We start from the raw sequence: 14,780 nt of genomic DNA, 5'->3' as shown, positions 1-14,780 counted from the left end.
GAGTCGTTGTTGCGAGCAACGGTGCATGGGGACTTTTTTGGTACCCGAATTGTAATCGCAACAACGACTGAATCATCAAACGTGAACCTTCTCTTTTCCTCTCTCACAAATATCTCATCTTCGCCTACCTGACCCGAAGCCGCTTTCCAGCAGGTTCAACACCGCCCTCTTCCCTCGCCGAACTATGCGCTTCAGAACCAGTCCAAACCTGACTCTTCACAGTCGTGGGGACAGTCGTACCGTTTCCTGCTTCACTCCCCTCATTCTTTCTCTCCATCTTCGCTCCAGCCGTCGGACCAACCTTCCTCGGCCCCTCAATAGAAAAGGAAAAAACCTCTCTCTCGGGCCTCCTCGACTTCCCCGTCGCCGGTTTTCTAACAGCATTGACATCCTCCTCCTTGAACAGCTGCCCCGTCCTCTTCGTCGCTTCCTTACCCGCCTCCGTCGTTTCTTCCACAATCTCCTCGCTGTAGTGCCACATCAGCGCGATTTCACCCCTTACAAGCGCAGTCGCCCAGAGACTGAGCAGCACGCCTGGAACGAGCCAGAGAAGAGCAGGTTGCGCGTGGTTCATGAGATGCAGCGCGGCGAACGTGGCGACCAGACCGCCTACATAGCCCACTAGCGAGGCATTGAAATACGTTTTCGGAAAAGTGAACGGCGCTTCTTCTTTCTCGTTTTCTTGATGTGCGGCAGAAGACCACAGCGGGCGTCCCATGAGTGAGTGCGTCCAGAAATGGTCGCTCCATCGTCCTGCCAGGGGTGTAAACTCCGCTTTCACGACTGTGTCCTCGGCTCCTTCCGTTGTTGCTGAGACGCGTTTCTGGCGGCGGAGGTAGAAGAGGTAGAGATCGAAGCGCAGTGCAAGGCCTATCATGAGTCCAGGGATGATGATATCGCCTAGACCGAGCATGGCAGCGGCGTTCTTGCCCGAGGGCGTGGTGGCGGTGCCGGGTTTGGGGAACATGAGTTTGATGGGGACGTCGAGGGAGGATGCTACTGTTACCATGAGAGGACTAGAAGAAATGATGTTAGCAGTGTTCTGTGCGAACGGGTGAAAGGAGGAGAAGTACGTACGTGAAAAACACCATGTAGATGTCGTAGAAGAACAACCCCACGAGTATCGCACTTCCAGTCGCAAACGTCGTCGGACTGATGACTTGAATACTGCCATATGCGAAACTGAAACCAAGCAGGTTGGTCAGGTACCACGTCTTGTCAACCAGGTTGAAGTAGACGAGCGTAGCCAGCGCTACCACAGCACCGACAAGCGTGTGCGCGCCTACTCTAGCTTTGCCCGCCAGCGCGCGCTCAAGATACAGCTTCAGCGTCCACTTATTGGAGGGCATCGCGCGGTCCGCCCAGAGCCATTCTTTCGCTCCATCGGAAAGTGGTATGCGCGCGAGGAAGCCGGGGAGCGGGCTTGTAATGGGCCCGCTGGCCTTGGTGTTGCCTGCGACAGGCACCGCCCTCCCTGCCTTGCCGTCGACATGGTACAGCGCGCCGCCGAGCACATGTCTCCTTGGGAATATAATCGAATGCCCAATATCCAGCACATCACTAACCAACTTCGTCACAGCGAAGAACCCAAAAACAGCAAAATACGCATTAAGCGCTTTACTCAGTATACTCGGGTCCTTGAGCCACTTCAACAAGAAATACAATGTCGCCAGCGAAATTCCCGCGAACAGCGGGAACAAGATAATATGTCTCGGTGAGAGTCCTTCCATCTCGTTCTCCGGCTCCTCGTCCTCCTCCTCGTCTTCAGAGTCGCTGTCTTCATCTTCGGCGGCGGCGTCGCGACGGCGGTCTTTCCGACTCTTTTTAGGGGGTTTGGCGGCGGTGGAGGGGCGGGTGAGCGAGGCGTGGGCAGCGGCGTAGATGGGGAAGAGGGAGGCGAGGATCATGTGGGCGTAGACGGGGAGGAGGGGTTGCACTTTTGTGAAGGCGTAGGCGGCGGTGCCGAGGGCGCTGGCGACGAGGCTGGGCTCGGTGTCTGCCATGGTGCGCAGAGGGGTGGGTGTGTGTTACGCGCTGGTAGACGGAGTTGGCGGGGGTGTATGTGGTGATGTGAGAGGAGTGAGAGTGAGAGTGGTGGTGGGTGGGGAGGCAGCTGGTGAACGAACCCCAAAGTTACAGAGCCCTCTACCCACAACGTGGCCTATATGCAACCGCGCACAAAGACCTCAGACGTCAATGAAGATGAAAACATCCCGAAAGCATCCCACATTCCTCCCCAAACTCCCTTCTATCGCGCATGCAGACAGCGACGCGTAAAGCATCCTGCAAAGCGGCACAGTCGCGTCCTTTGCAAACAAATTCGGTATGCAAACCAATCAAACATGACGTCGCCGCATCGCGTCCAGCCAAACACCCTGATCGGCGTTCGTGCATGGCCAGACCAGCGACGGCCCAGACCCAGACCAGTGCCCGTCGATAGATCTAGATCTCGGCCTGCACGAGCGGGACCTTGCATGTTGCCCCCCCTTCCTTCTCTGTCTTCCGCGCTCGAGCGTGGAAGAAGGAAGATCACCTTGTCTTAGAAGCTGTCGTCTTGGAAGCTACCAGACCTAGAGAATTCCACCGCCTCCGCCTCCCCATCAACCCCCATGTATGTTTCCCCCTTCCCTCACCGCTTGAAATCTATTAAAACATCCGTGCGACGACTGCCGTGTCTCATGATCCAGCATGCCTTTTTTGGCCCGACCCCATATGGCTTTTGGCCTAACCCGGGTACTCGGTATGGCAACTTTCGATGGTTAATATTAGCTTAAAGGTGCGGAGAAAAGCATGTAGCCTGCATACTCAAATCCTGAGGTCGAGCTGGAATAGACGCAGTAGTAGTAATAGATAAAAAGCATATAGTAGATGCGCAAGTGTGTGTTTGTATTGCTACAGAGTGTGTGTATTGTTGTGTTGCAAATCTATGCTGTGTGTTCTTCTGTTTCCTTCTCAAGCTAAACTAGGCCGAAATCCACTGCCACCTGCCAGTCTGTCATACTTGCATTCTGCTCCTGCCTGCTCGCCGACTCTGGAATGCAACAATCTCTCCAGAACTCCCCCTCCATCCCTTAAATTATAAAGAATGGAATTCGTGTGTCGCGTATACACTCGTGATGTGCTGGAAAGACGCCCCACAAGAGAAAAAAAGATAAGTTCGTGTAGAGAAGAAGAAAAAAAGAAGCAAGAGCGCCGAATGTGCTAAATCGAGAGAGAAGCCGAAACATCCCACTTGTGCAAACAAAGGAAAAAAGCTTAGCAGTCTGATGAAATGCTTGTGTGAAACGCCCGAGAGACAACCGGATTACAAGAGGGATATTTTGCATGCAAAAGACAGGGAAGAAGCAAGGTAAAAAAGGGATAGGCCGTTGGGTGTGGTTAGACCGGCTGAACCACAGCTTTTGGGCAACAACAACAACACCCCCGAACGCGCACGCTAGTAAGACAGGGAGATAGGAAAAAGAGTTGTAGTGAAGGACTCAGCAAGGTGTGAGCCTGCTGGAGACGTTCAGGTCGCGGAGCATGTCAAAAGACATGCCGTCGACGTTGACGCGCTGCTGTGACTCAACGTACACGTCGTGCACGTTGGAGAAGGCGTTGCCCTCCCAGGGCGATACAGCAGTAAGCCTCTTGTTGTGTGGGTGTGGTGGTGTGACTGCCGCGATGACAGCCTGCTTCATCTGCGGGGTGATGGCCAGGCGCTTGCAGTCAAAGTACGAGGACGACGACACCGAAGACGACGTATACGAAGGTGCTGACGTCGAGGTGAGCTGAGGTTGCGAGGGGCAAGACGAAGAGGGGTAGTCGGCGACGTCCTCGTCATCATCGTGTTCTTCCTCAGGTGAGGAACGTGGTAGTGCTGACGGGTCAGGAAACTTGAAGGCTTTAGCCGTAGTGGGCTCTGACTCTTCCTCTAGCGGCGTCGACGAAAATAGAAACGACGAATTGTGGTGCGAGGTCTCGTAGTAGCCTAGGATGGACGGCGTGAAGTTGCTGCCCTTGGAGTTGGGGCCTTGTTCACTGGAAAAGGTATACTCCGGGAGGGGAAGCGCCTCGTCATCCGTGTCGTCGTCGGTGGAGCTCCAGGCAGAGAACTGACTCTTCATCGGCGGTCGCACTGGGGGTATCTCGATGGCCTTTGGTCCATCGGTCTGGCGGCGTGCATTTGGGTTTGGCGACGTCGGCACTCGAGGAAACGATAGATCCGGACACGATCGGGGAGAGAGGGATGAGGTGGGGCGATGGTTGGATTGGTACGTCGGTATTGACTTGAGTTGGTTCTTGATGAAAGCGGCAAGGTTAGCGGAATAGTCGCCTAGCGTGGGTGACATATTCCGAGGTTCGCCATCGTTTACATGTGCGACCACGGTCGAAGTGCTGTTATCCGTGGCATCGGATGGCATGCGAGAGTGAGACCATTTTGCGTCAAAGGGAGATGGTTGATCTTGGGGGGTGGGTAGGGCGGCGAGGCCTTCGAGAAACTTGAGGTGGTCCTGGGGGTTGAAGAGACGGTTGACTTCGTCGTCGACGGACTGGTTGCGTCGAGCTCGGCGTTTCCGGACGGCGGCTCTGCCCTCAGCAAGAATAAGGAGTGCTTCTGGGGTTGAGCAACCCAGAGCCTCAACAATGGGAAACGAGTTACTTCTTTGTCTCTGCATGCTGTGTCGGGGGCTCGCCCTGCGAGGGGATGGCGAAGAGTGGTGGGAGTCCATGGTGTATATTAGTCCGGATAGAGCGGGAGAGGTGCTAGTTCATGGCCGCAGAGCCGCGGAGTGAGTCGATGCTGGGAGCGAGGAGTCCTAAATACACAGTGCAGGTTGAGGGCAGACGTCCAGGGGGTGTTGTGACAGTGCTGGTCCACGGAGCAAAAGGAAAAGAGAGTTGCCGCGTGTAAAACGGATGGCAAGGCTACTTTGAAGCCAGAAAAACGGTCGACGGATCAGGTCAGGATGGCATTAGTGGCCCATCTCGCTTCCCAGGCCCCAGGCAGCCCTAGCCCGACAAGAAAATGCTCTCCTATGGGCCCAAGCCGAAAAGTACGAGTTGGCAGGCAGGCGTACGGGCACATGACGTTTACAGCCCTCGACCAGCGACATGGGTGGGTCTTGCACGGCCTTGGAAAAGCGCACACTCAGGATGAACTATGCTGCACCCCTGGATGGCGTGCACCCATCTGCCGGATCCCGCTGGCGTTTCGCAGCGCTGCCCAATGGGGGCCGAGAGGGCGTGCGGCCTGTCATGCGCCGTCTGCTACCGTCGTGGCAAAGCACCGGAATCTCCGTTTTGCCATGGAGGGTTCGCGTTGGAGCGCCTGATGGTGAGAAAGCTCGCAGCCTGTCAGCGGTGGTGGAGGGCCTGCGCAGACGTGCCGCGACAGCCTGCGTGAACCATCGTACCCACATCAAACGAGGCCTGTTGCGTGAGGTCGTGGTGATCATGATCGACGCTACCCTTGCTTTTTTTCCCTCGCTGTGCTGTTTCTCCAAGGCCTGATCAGCCCTGCCACTGATGCGTTTGGCCCGACGATCTGTCTCTGACTGGCCGCAGCTAAGATAAAAGTGCGATCGATCAGCACTGGCCGCGCAAGCGAAACTCTGCTGTACATGTAAACGGCGGTTCACGTACCCTCGCGTCGTCGTGATGTAGGAATTACACCTCACCTGCGCTGCATACACAGGCGCCCTCGTAATTGTCCGAGGTGGGTGAATGTGCGCCGTGCTAGAGCAGGTACGCCGAAAAAAGAATAACCGGCCCGACTCGAGCAGACGCGACACTGGTCCGAGGCTGAGCAACGCGTTCGCATCACGAAACCCGCGATAGAGTTGGATTTCCAGGGTCCTGAAGAGTCATACCCTCCGTGCCGATGCCATTTGGTCGGATATCCGGTGCCGTGTGGGATTCGATAGGTCCGAGTGTGGCTGCAATACCGTAATCACTGGCGGCCTCCCTCCGATAGCCTCAGCTGTCAGACTGAAACTGTCGCACCGACAATTTACTTTGTACTGCACTCTGCGACTCACTGGTAACCTCGTGAACTCTCATGTCACCCCTCATTTGCTTTTCTCGTCGCCTTGTAAGGCTTCGGCTGCGCCCTGGTGCTCATCTTACCCCCGTCCAAGCGTCGCTTCCTGGCCATGTCGGGCTGTTTCCGCATGCAGCTTTGGTCGCCCGGGCATCAACACCGCATCTTTTTTTTCACGATTGACATCATCACCGCGCTCATGAGTTGCGCGCATGCAGCAGCCTGATCAGCACGGTGCGCTGGATTTGCCCGAACAACTCCTCTGACATGCGAAACCACGACGCCCCGGGCCACCGTCCGAGCCTCGCCGCCGTCGCTACCAAAAGGGCTGCCTGCCCAACGGCGGCGCCTTCCCGGATTGCTTCACTTTCTCGCTGGCACCTTCTTGCATGTCTGTGTCTCCAATTGTTTCACCACCCTCGACGGCAGTAGCCCCGCAGGAGGTATGCCATTGTGCGACAATCCCATCTTCGATCCCCCACCACCTCTCACCACCTCACCATCTACTGCGACACCTACCCGCCCATCTAACTTTGCATCCTCACCCCATCTCACGTAATGCGTTCGACCGCATCCTAGGGCACCATCACCACACCCCGCCGGTCCTTTTTCCTAGAGTCGGCACGATCCGACCAACCCATGCTATTCGGCAATTATATCGCGGGCCTTGTCATTCTCTCGGTGCTACCTCTGCTTTTTATCCTGGCGCGCTTCTACTCAAAGCGCACGCGACTACTGCCATGGACTATTGATGATACGTTTTTGGTGTTGGCCCTGGTACGGCCTGACCCCTTTACAGAAGGCACTCTCTAACCACGTCGGGTAGCTCCTTCTCTACGTGGTGATGGCAATGTTTATTGTTTGCGAGTCGCTCACGTCTGCGATTCATACTGCGTTGCTAATGCGACGAAGCGATGGCTGCTAGTCTTGTCCGTCAACACATGGTGACAGCTGCCACGGCGGATCTCAAGCGAACGCTGATAGTATGACATTCTTGCTGTGGATAACATTCTGGCTGTGAGGCGGGCGCTCACGCTCACAGATACTGTGGCTCTTCCGCCTTCCCCTAGCCATATGCACAGCCTTCACTCGATGCGCGATTCTCATCTTCTTCATTCGGACCTTATACACCAGGACGTACAACTGGCTGAGATACGGTGGTATTGTCAAACCTTACACATCCACCACCATCCGGTATCCACATGTTTATTAATCCAAACCACAGCTCACTTTTGTACCATTGCGGCAATCGCCTTGGGACTAGCGTCTGTCATGGTAATCGCGCTCCACTGTCGACCGATCAAGCAAAACTACACAATACCTTTCGAGGATCCACGCTACTGCTTCCGACTGAAGCCCTGCGTGGTCACCATAGCGGTGCTGGGAGTAGTCCTAGATGCAGTCGTCTGGTGCCTTCCGCACTATGTGGTCTGGCATCTGAAGCTGCGCCATTCCCACAGGGTGGCTGTGTCGGCCATATTCGCATTTGGGTTGTTGTGCGATCAGGGACCATCCTCTCTCAGTCATGGCTAACGTGAGTAGCAACATGTTCATTGGTGCCTTTCGTGTCGACTCACTGGCCGATGTCGCATACCAAGGCGACGTAACGTACGGCATGGGCAACACTCTGATGTGGGCAATCGCCCAGATAAGTACTGGAATCATTGTAGCATGTCTGCCTCATCTACGTCCTCTGTTCGATTGCATTCTGCCACGCCGGCTCATCCACCTCAGCACCCGCAAATCCAAGACTCAATCCAAAGCCTCTCAGGTCTCAGCTCAGTCTGTACTCGTTCCTCCGATCATCCAAAGCAGAGCTGGATCCATTGTTGTCACTACGCAGATCGCTGTTCAGCCCGGTTCGCCAAATCTGTTACCACCTCCACCACCGCCGATAGATATCGTGGATGGGCAGCTTGACCCTTTGGGCCCGATATTCCACGTTGAGCCAGGACCTGCGAAGCGTACGAGGGTAGTGTCATATGATTGTGGTGTGTCGCCGCGTGGTTGTGGCCTTCCTTACTGAGCTGTGGCTGATGTCGTGTTTTCTTACAGATGCGCACTGTTGCATACACTTCGCTTCCTCCCCGCATACCTAGTTTGGTATTTCTCTGGGTGTTTGAAGCCCGACAATATGAGATAGTTATTCTTCAAGTGTTAGGACGTACGTGGACCATCCAGCCGCCGCCAGCTGAATGATTCGCTCGTCCCTCAAAGCTGTGACGCCTTCAAATCTCTTCTTGAAGTCCGCATCCGTTGCTAGACCCAACTGGCCCCTGCTGTTGTCTCCCGCCGCGAACAAAACTCTTTTGACCCTTCCTTCCGTCTTACACGTTTGGGCTGCCACTAGGATGTGGCCATGACCAACCGCTACCTCATACACCTTTGCGTCCTGACCATCTATCCGGACGTCCAAGCACTTGACAAACTCCTCTTGAACGTCATCAGTACTGATGCCCGTTACCAGTGCGCTCGTTCCAGGATTGCCATTCAGCACGTCCAATTCTTCATTTGACCCAGGACATGCCTGACCCCATAAGAAGAGTTCGCCGTCCGAGTTGAAGGCCGCGCTCATGTACCCGCCCGATGCCACCTTCGTGACGTAGGTCATTTCAAGGTAAGGCACGGGCGCAATGTCTAAAGCACCATCATACGGTCGGCCCAAGCACTTCTCATACCTCGGATCCCTTGTCTCCGTCCAAACGTGCCCATCGGCGTCTAGCGCAGTCATCGTCGTAGCATTCCCAACGCACAGCGGGAATTCGCCAAGTTCGTAAGGAAGGACCGTTACTCCGGTCCCCTCACCCATCTCACCGGCCTCAAGATAACGCCGGAAAGCCGCAAAGTCTTTGACCCGCACCACCGACTCCACAGCCGCGGAACGATGCTCAACGTAAACCAGCACATGCCCCTCACTCCCGATCTTCACGTCCCTCACGATCTCAACCTGATCGCTTACGGTGAAAGTTTGTATGTCTGGTACTCCAGTATCCTCGATCTCAACATCGGTACCAAACATGACGACCTTCTGATCCGCTGCTTTCCGGTCGATGTCCTCCCCACTCTTGTCAGTCAACACATACCCCCTCAATCCATCGTGCATCGTGCTACCGAAGAAGATGATCTCGCTTCCATTATCGCGATTTGGACCGAGAGGAAGCGCTCGTCTCAGATCGCTGTCGCTGGTCAAGTATTCTTTCTGAGCAGCCGTGAGGCCTGTGCCCATGTACCGAACGTGTGGTTCCCCAACACCATCACCACTACCACCATTCTTATTCCCCTCTCCATCTCTATTTCCACAATCGACTGGGTTGCTGCAAGCGACCACAGCGTCGCACCAACCCGCCCAAAGCACTCTGATGCTCTGTGCCTGCAAAATACACCCAGTGCTCCCCGCGCTAGTCCCAGGGCGAGCACCCTCGTGTTTCACACCAAAAGCGTACAGCCGCATAGTGCGATCCCGACTGTCTTGTAGCGGACGAACAACAAACAAGCTGTTCGAAACAGAAAGTAGAAACGAGAACGACAGAAGCAACGCGGCCGTTGGGATCTGTAACCAATGTTGTCGATCGTTTACGCCTCTTCCCGTGTCGATCTGCGGGCGGCGCGTGGGGTTGGGTTGGGGGGTGTGGGTGGAGGTGTTACCGTACCAAACATTTACCGTGTCGCGTAACGTGTTGTGACAGATCCATGGATCGGGCCAGATGATCTTAGCGTCGACGCGACGCGACGCGCATTAGAAGATTCGAAGACGCAGGACGCAGGACGCGTTCGTTTATCCCTAGCGTAGGCGCGTACGTACGCGTCCTCCTTCCAAGCTTCTGTTCTGCGGTCGACCCCGAGGTGCCCGCGGAAATCTTAACCTGAGCTCCACACACTGTGCGCTTTGTCTCTGCATGTCTGTGTTTCCATGATTAATCTTAATTAAAGTTGTCAGTTTGGTAGACTTTCGCAAACAACTGTAACAGTGACAGCGCGGGAAGCGGGTCGCGGGAACCGTTTTCTTTACTTTGCGCTTCGCTTCGCATTGCCATTTGAGTTCGAAACATTGCCCATTCCTCCATCGTCGGCGGGTCCCTCAACGCTTGACTGAACTGTGGGATGACGTAGAACGGTGTGTGGGGAAATTGCGATGACACCTGCGGGTAGCAGAGCCTCAGGATAATGTCACTGCGTTAGGTGGCGAACTGCTAATCAAGGTCGTGGACATTGGAAGGGGGGGAAGTTGGAAGGATTGCGTTAGGCGCCCTACTATCCTACTACGTACGACGGCAGACAGCACAATGCCAACCATGTCAATCCATCACGCGCGTGCATCATCATGCAAGATACGCGAGACGACATCCCAATCCCTCAAATCCTTCGACCTATACCAACTGCGTCATCTGCCGCTTATTCTGGTGCTTTCCCCGCAGACCCGCTTCCTTGATCTCGTTTACATTCCACGGAAAGTGGCCTGTTCGCATTCCAAGGTTGACAGGAGGACACGACACGAGACGAGAAAGGAAGGAGCAAACCGAAACCGACGAACCCCTCATCCGGGCCATGAATTGGATTAGACGAGCACCCAATGCCATTTGGTCATACCTAACCGCTGGAAGAAGGAAAATAGCGAGGACTTTGGTACGAGGCCTGCGTAGGTGGACTGCCACCATGAGGCGAAGGTACCTGCATTGATTTCACGTGTTAGCGCTTTATTTCAAGTCCAAATCAGTTTCTTCCCGTTCAATTCGCTTGACATTTCCGTGTCCTTTTCTTCCAATCGCTTTTCTCGGGTCAGGAATTCTTGAGTGTTTTGCTTTTTGCAGGTTCCCACGGAACGTACTGTCGCATCTCCATCCCCGAATTCCCAGTTCGCTGGAAACGAAGGGCCTAACATTCTAACATTCGTACTCTCATACTATCATACTACACGTACCTTCAACCGGCCCCAGTTCAGCAAAACCAAGCGCTTCCAACACCCACGGCGCGACGATAGCGAGGACGCCCAGGGCAATGACGGTGCACATGACGGGGTGTTCGATGACAAAGCCCTCGATGCTTTGGGCGGCTTCCCAGGCTTTGTCGCAGGCGGTGGAGATGGTGGGACCGAGGGCCTCGTGCGACGCGCGGAGAGCGGTGGTGAGTCGCGAGAGGATGTGTTGGGCGAGCGTGGTGCGCCAGCCGGAGGGGCCGACGAGGGCGTCTAGGTGCATGCGCAGGTGGGCGCCGGTGAGGCGGGTGGTGAGGAGTTTTTCGACGACGGAGTCTGCGATCTCATCTGTGACCTCGTCTGTAGGGTGGGTGTTAGAGGTAGCGGCGGAGAGTAAGGCGACTTTCTCGTCGGGGTAAGTGGTGTGCTCCGGCTCCTCGGTGCCGCAGGGGAAGCAGGCCATGATTGCTTGAAGTCGCGCCATTGCCATGTTGACAGCTAGTTTGGTGGTAGTTGGTTGAAGATGGGGTGGTGGTGAGTGCGATATTGATATGTGTTCTGGCTTAGCGCTTGTGGCACTGCTGCGCCGCAGAAGCGGTGATGGTGAGGGTGACATAGAGCAGCCTCGCCCAATCGTTTTTTGAACGCCACAAGTATGCGACGCAGAAGAGTATGGGGAGGTAGGCTGCAAGGCTGCAGGCAAGGCGCACTCTCATCTATTAACAAGCCTAAGGACGATGTGAATGCAGTACAGCAATCTTACCAGATCTTGGTGAGCGCTTCTATCAGGTACTGCCTCTGAGTTGCAAGTCACATTTTGGAGCAGTACATCTCACGAGGATCATTGTCTACGGAATCCGTTGCGCGCTTATGCCCGTACAGTCTGGTGTAGTCTTGTTCTTTTCCAACAGGATCGAGACACAACAACACGTTTATGGCGATCGGTTGCTTGATGTAACACTGGCACGATTCGATGCCTCCAGGTAAAGGTGACGTTCGATGGGATCAAGTTCGCGTACACAGTTGCCATGTTTGTTCCGCTGGGCACTTGCCATGTCGTCTGATACTCTCTTACCGCAATTGGCACCGCTCAGCTGTTCTTACCTTTACTCCATCCTGCAGCACGCTAGAGCAATACAAAGTGAAGTGCAGCTTCTTGATCTTCTAAACATCCATCGTCTTCTCATCGTTCATTTCGAATCAGACGCTTTCATCATTCAGTAAGAGGTCGACTAACACTGACAACTGTCTTCCCCTCGATCGTTGCACGAGATGGGCGGCCATGCCTTCAAAGGACTGTATTGTCCCCGCATCTCCCCATCGGTCTACGAGAGGGTCAAAGCAGAGACGAAAGCCGCGCTGCAGACTGTCTTCGCGCAAGTCGTGGTACCGACTGAGATGCCCGGCAAGGTATGACTACACATCTACCACGCTGCTCACCTGCTGACACCCACAGGATGACTACGGCGACGTCGACTTCCTAGTCTGCTCCCCTCTCCACTTCAAAGGCACCACCACACTCGACACATTCCCCTGGCAAAGCACCGTCTCCCTCATCAAAGACGTCCTCGATACCACACATGGGCGCCAAGGCTTTCTTACCAGAGACTGCATGTACTTCGCCATCGACTCGCCCCACGGCGAAGAGAACTACTTCATCCAGATTGACGTCAAGGTCTGCTTCAAGCCGGAGTTGTTCCACTGGTGTCACTTCGAGCTCAACTACGCAAGTAACAGCAAGATGATCGGCAGTATGGTCAAACCGCTGGGCCTCACCATGGATCCTGAGGGTATACATGTCCGTGTTGAAGAGATGGAAGAGACGAATTTTCCTGGTAGCATGGTGTGGGTTAGCAAGGATCCGAAGGATGCGCTGCGGATTGTGGGGTTGGATTGGAGGATCTTGAATGGGGGATTCAAGACTAAGGAGGAGAGTAAGTTGTTGATCTGCGCTGTTTGTGACTTTTGCTGATGTTATATTCAGTCTACAAGTACTTGGCTAGCTCCTGGCTCTTCCACCCAGGTCACTTCGCCGCACGACTGGCCGAGGAAAAGTACCACGATCGCCTCGAAGACCGCGCGTCATACTGGACGCACTTCATTAAAGAATGGGTTCCGCAGCATTACCCTGGCTACTGTCCTATTCAGCAGACTGCAGATACCGAAGAGGATGACAGCAAAGTCATTGAGCACGTCGATCAAGACCTCTCAGTATGGCAAACCAGCACCAGAGCAGCTGTCCGCAACAAAGTCTTCACCATGTTCCCGCATGTAGCAACCGCATACTACACCAAGCGCGCCGCATGGGTCAAAGAGCGCGAAGAGCAGAGATTGCGCGAGCTTATCACCCAAGCCATTCCAACTGGTAAGAATGGATGGAGTAGCGACGTACCCGTTCCAATCATCATAGTCAAACAGCTTCAGCCGCAGACCCCCGATCTCGAACCCACAGCTACAGGCGAGCTAACACCGCCGTTGACACCACCGCTCACACCCGGCTCATCTCCCGATGCCTCGCCGATCTCACCGAGCGCTTTAGTCCCACCTCCCCTCTCCCCATCTCTATCAACCACCTCCTCCCCAAACCCAGCCCTCTACCTCTACGTCGCCCCCCTCCCCCACACACCACCCCTCCCCTTCTCCGCCTCCCCACCTCCACCCAACATGTCCGCCACAGCCAAACTGCTCTGTCTCTTCCGCTGGACACTCTTCTGCCCCTCCACCGGCACACCTTACCTCGCCACCGTGCCGCGCGACAAGGACTTTACGATGGCGTGGACAGATGCGCAGTATGCTGGTGCGACGGATGGGGTGCTTGTAAGGTGGGCGGAGGAGGTGTGGTGGAGTGTTTGGGTTAGGCAGTGCGTTGTGAATTATCGGGGGATGTGGAAGAGGAGGTTTGAGAAGGCGGGGAGGAAGGGGGTTGTGGAGGGGGGGATGGGAGGGGTTGAGGAACAAGCTGGTGTTGAGGGGAAGGAGAAGGAGGTGGTGGTAGTGGTGGGAGAGAGGGTTGAGAAGGTTAGGGGGAGGTTGGGGAGGTTGAATGAGAGTTTGGTTGGGTTGGTTTAGGTGGGTTGTATTGGAGGTCGGTGGTGAGGTGGGTATGATCATTCCCGTATATCTCTTGGATGCGGGATGAATTTGGAATTTGGAGTTTGGACGGGACTTTATTCGGGATATCCCATCTGGGTACTACATTGCTCATACGACTCTGCTTACGATGATGGCCTTTTCTCGAACATATCACATCACAGGAGTCATGGCTCCGAGGAAGCTAGAAATCTTGAAAAGGTGTTCACTTTACATTTCGCTCAGAATGAGCAAGCATGAATTCTGCAGTGAGGTTCTCCTTATCTCTTGCTCATGATCCCAATCCACAAAAGATCCGTCACAGAAGACTTCAGACGTCGATCAGCGTTCCACGTTTTCCGCACAATACAGAACCAAGCAAGACCTCCCACGCCGATGTTGAGGCTTCTTCCGCTCTAGACAGCTTGAATTCGAAATCCGAAAGGAGGCCTCAACATCGGCGTGGCCAATCCTCCAAGCTTCCCTACCATGCGAAAAAGACTGCCCATGCGGACACAAGTGACTTCAAATGTTGCAGCGCATTCGACGCATCACGCTAGTTTCCGAAGCGCCCCTTCCGATTCGGAACCCGTACCCCACACTTGATCGACACCTCCTCCGCTGTCAGCCCCTCAATAATGACGCCAGCCAGACGCTCTGGTCCCAACTCCTGCACCTGGGTAAGCTTGCAAGTACCGAAGATGAGGGGTCGTCATACATCATAGACTGGGTCTGGTTCCGTTATGGGATCAACGCGCCTTTTGTCCTTTGCAACCA

The 14,780-nt window shown here is 54.8% G+C and overlaps 5 protein-coding genes across 5 annotated transcripts; 1 reads left to right on the top strand and 4 right to left on the bottom strand.

Annotated features, from left to right (window-relative positions):
- Positions 1-124: 124 nt before the first annotated feature.
- On the bottom strand, positions 125-2,003 carry J4E90_010684 (uncharacterized protein; the record flags this gene model as incomplete). Its single annotated transcript, XM_051440196.1, has 2 exons — positions 125-1,016; positions 1,078-2,003. 2 exons carry the CDS (start codon positions 2,001-2,003, stop codon positions 125-127), a joined length of 1,818 nt encoding a protein of 605 aa, XP_051285967.1.
- A 1,476-nt stretch (positions 2,004-3,479) lies between these two features.
- Positions 3,480-4,658, bottom strand: J4E90_010683 (uncharacterized protein; the record flags this gene model as incomplete). The annotated part of the gene is made up of 1 exon (XM_051440195.1): positions 3,480-4,658. The coding sequence occupies one exon, from the start codon at positions 4,656-4,658 to the stop codon at positions 3,480-3,482; it is 1,179 nt and encodes a 392-aa protein (XP_051285966.1).
- Positions 4,659-8,165: 3,507 nt separating this feature from the next.
- J4E90_010682 (uncharacterized protein) lies at positions 8,166-9,248 on the bottom strand (the record flags this gene model as incomplete). Its single annotated transcript, XM_051440194.1, has 1 exon — positions 8,166-9,248. One exon carries the CDS (start codon positions 9,246-9,248, stop codon positions 8,166-8,168), a length of 1,083 nt encoding a protein of 360 aa, XP_051285965.1.
- Positions 9,249-10,577: 1,329 nt separating this feature from the next.
- J4E90_010681 (uncharacterized protein) lies at positions 10,578-11,397 on the bottom strand (the record flags this gene model as incomplete). The annotated part of the gene is made up of 2 exons (XM_051440193.1): positions 10,578-10,690; positions 10,941-11,397. 2 exons carry the CDS (start codon positions 11,395-11,397, stop codon positions 10,578-10,580), a joined length of 570 nt encoding a protein of 189 aa, XP_051285964.1.
- Positions 11,398-12,206: 809 nt separating this feature from the next.
- On the top strand, positions 12,207-14,003 carry J4E90_010680 (uncharacterized protein; the record flags this gene model as incomplete). The annotated part of the gene is made up of 3 exons (XM_051440192.1): positions 12,207-12,344; positions 12,391-12,868; positions 12,919-14,003. 3 exons carry the CDS (start codon positions 12,207-12,209, stop codon positions 14,001-14,003), a joined length of 1,701 nt encoding a protein of 566 aa, XP_051285963.1.
- Between the last annotated feature and the right edge of the window lie 777 nt (positions 14,004-14,780).

The sequence above is a fragment of the Alternaria incomplexa genome (genome assembly GCF_024043165.1).
Source record: "Alternaria incomplexa strain BMP 0042 chromosome Unknown scaffold_25, whole genome shotgun sequence".
Lineage (NCBI taxonomy): Eukaryota > Fungi > Ascomycota > Dothideomycetes > Pleosporales > Pleosporaceae > Alternaria > Alternaria incomplexa.
This window is presented reverse-complemented; position numbering and strand designations above follow the sequence as displayed.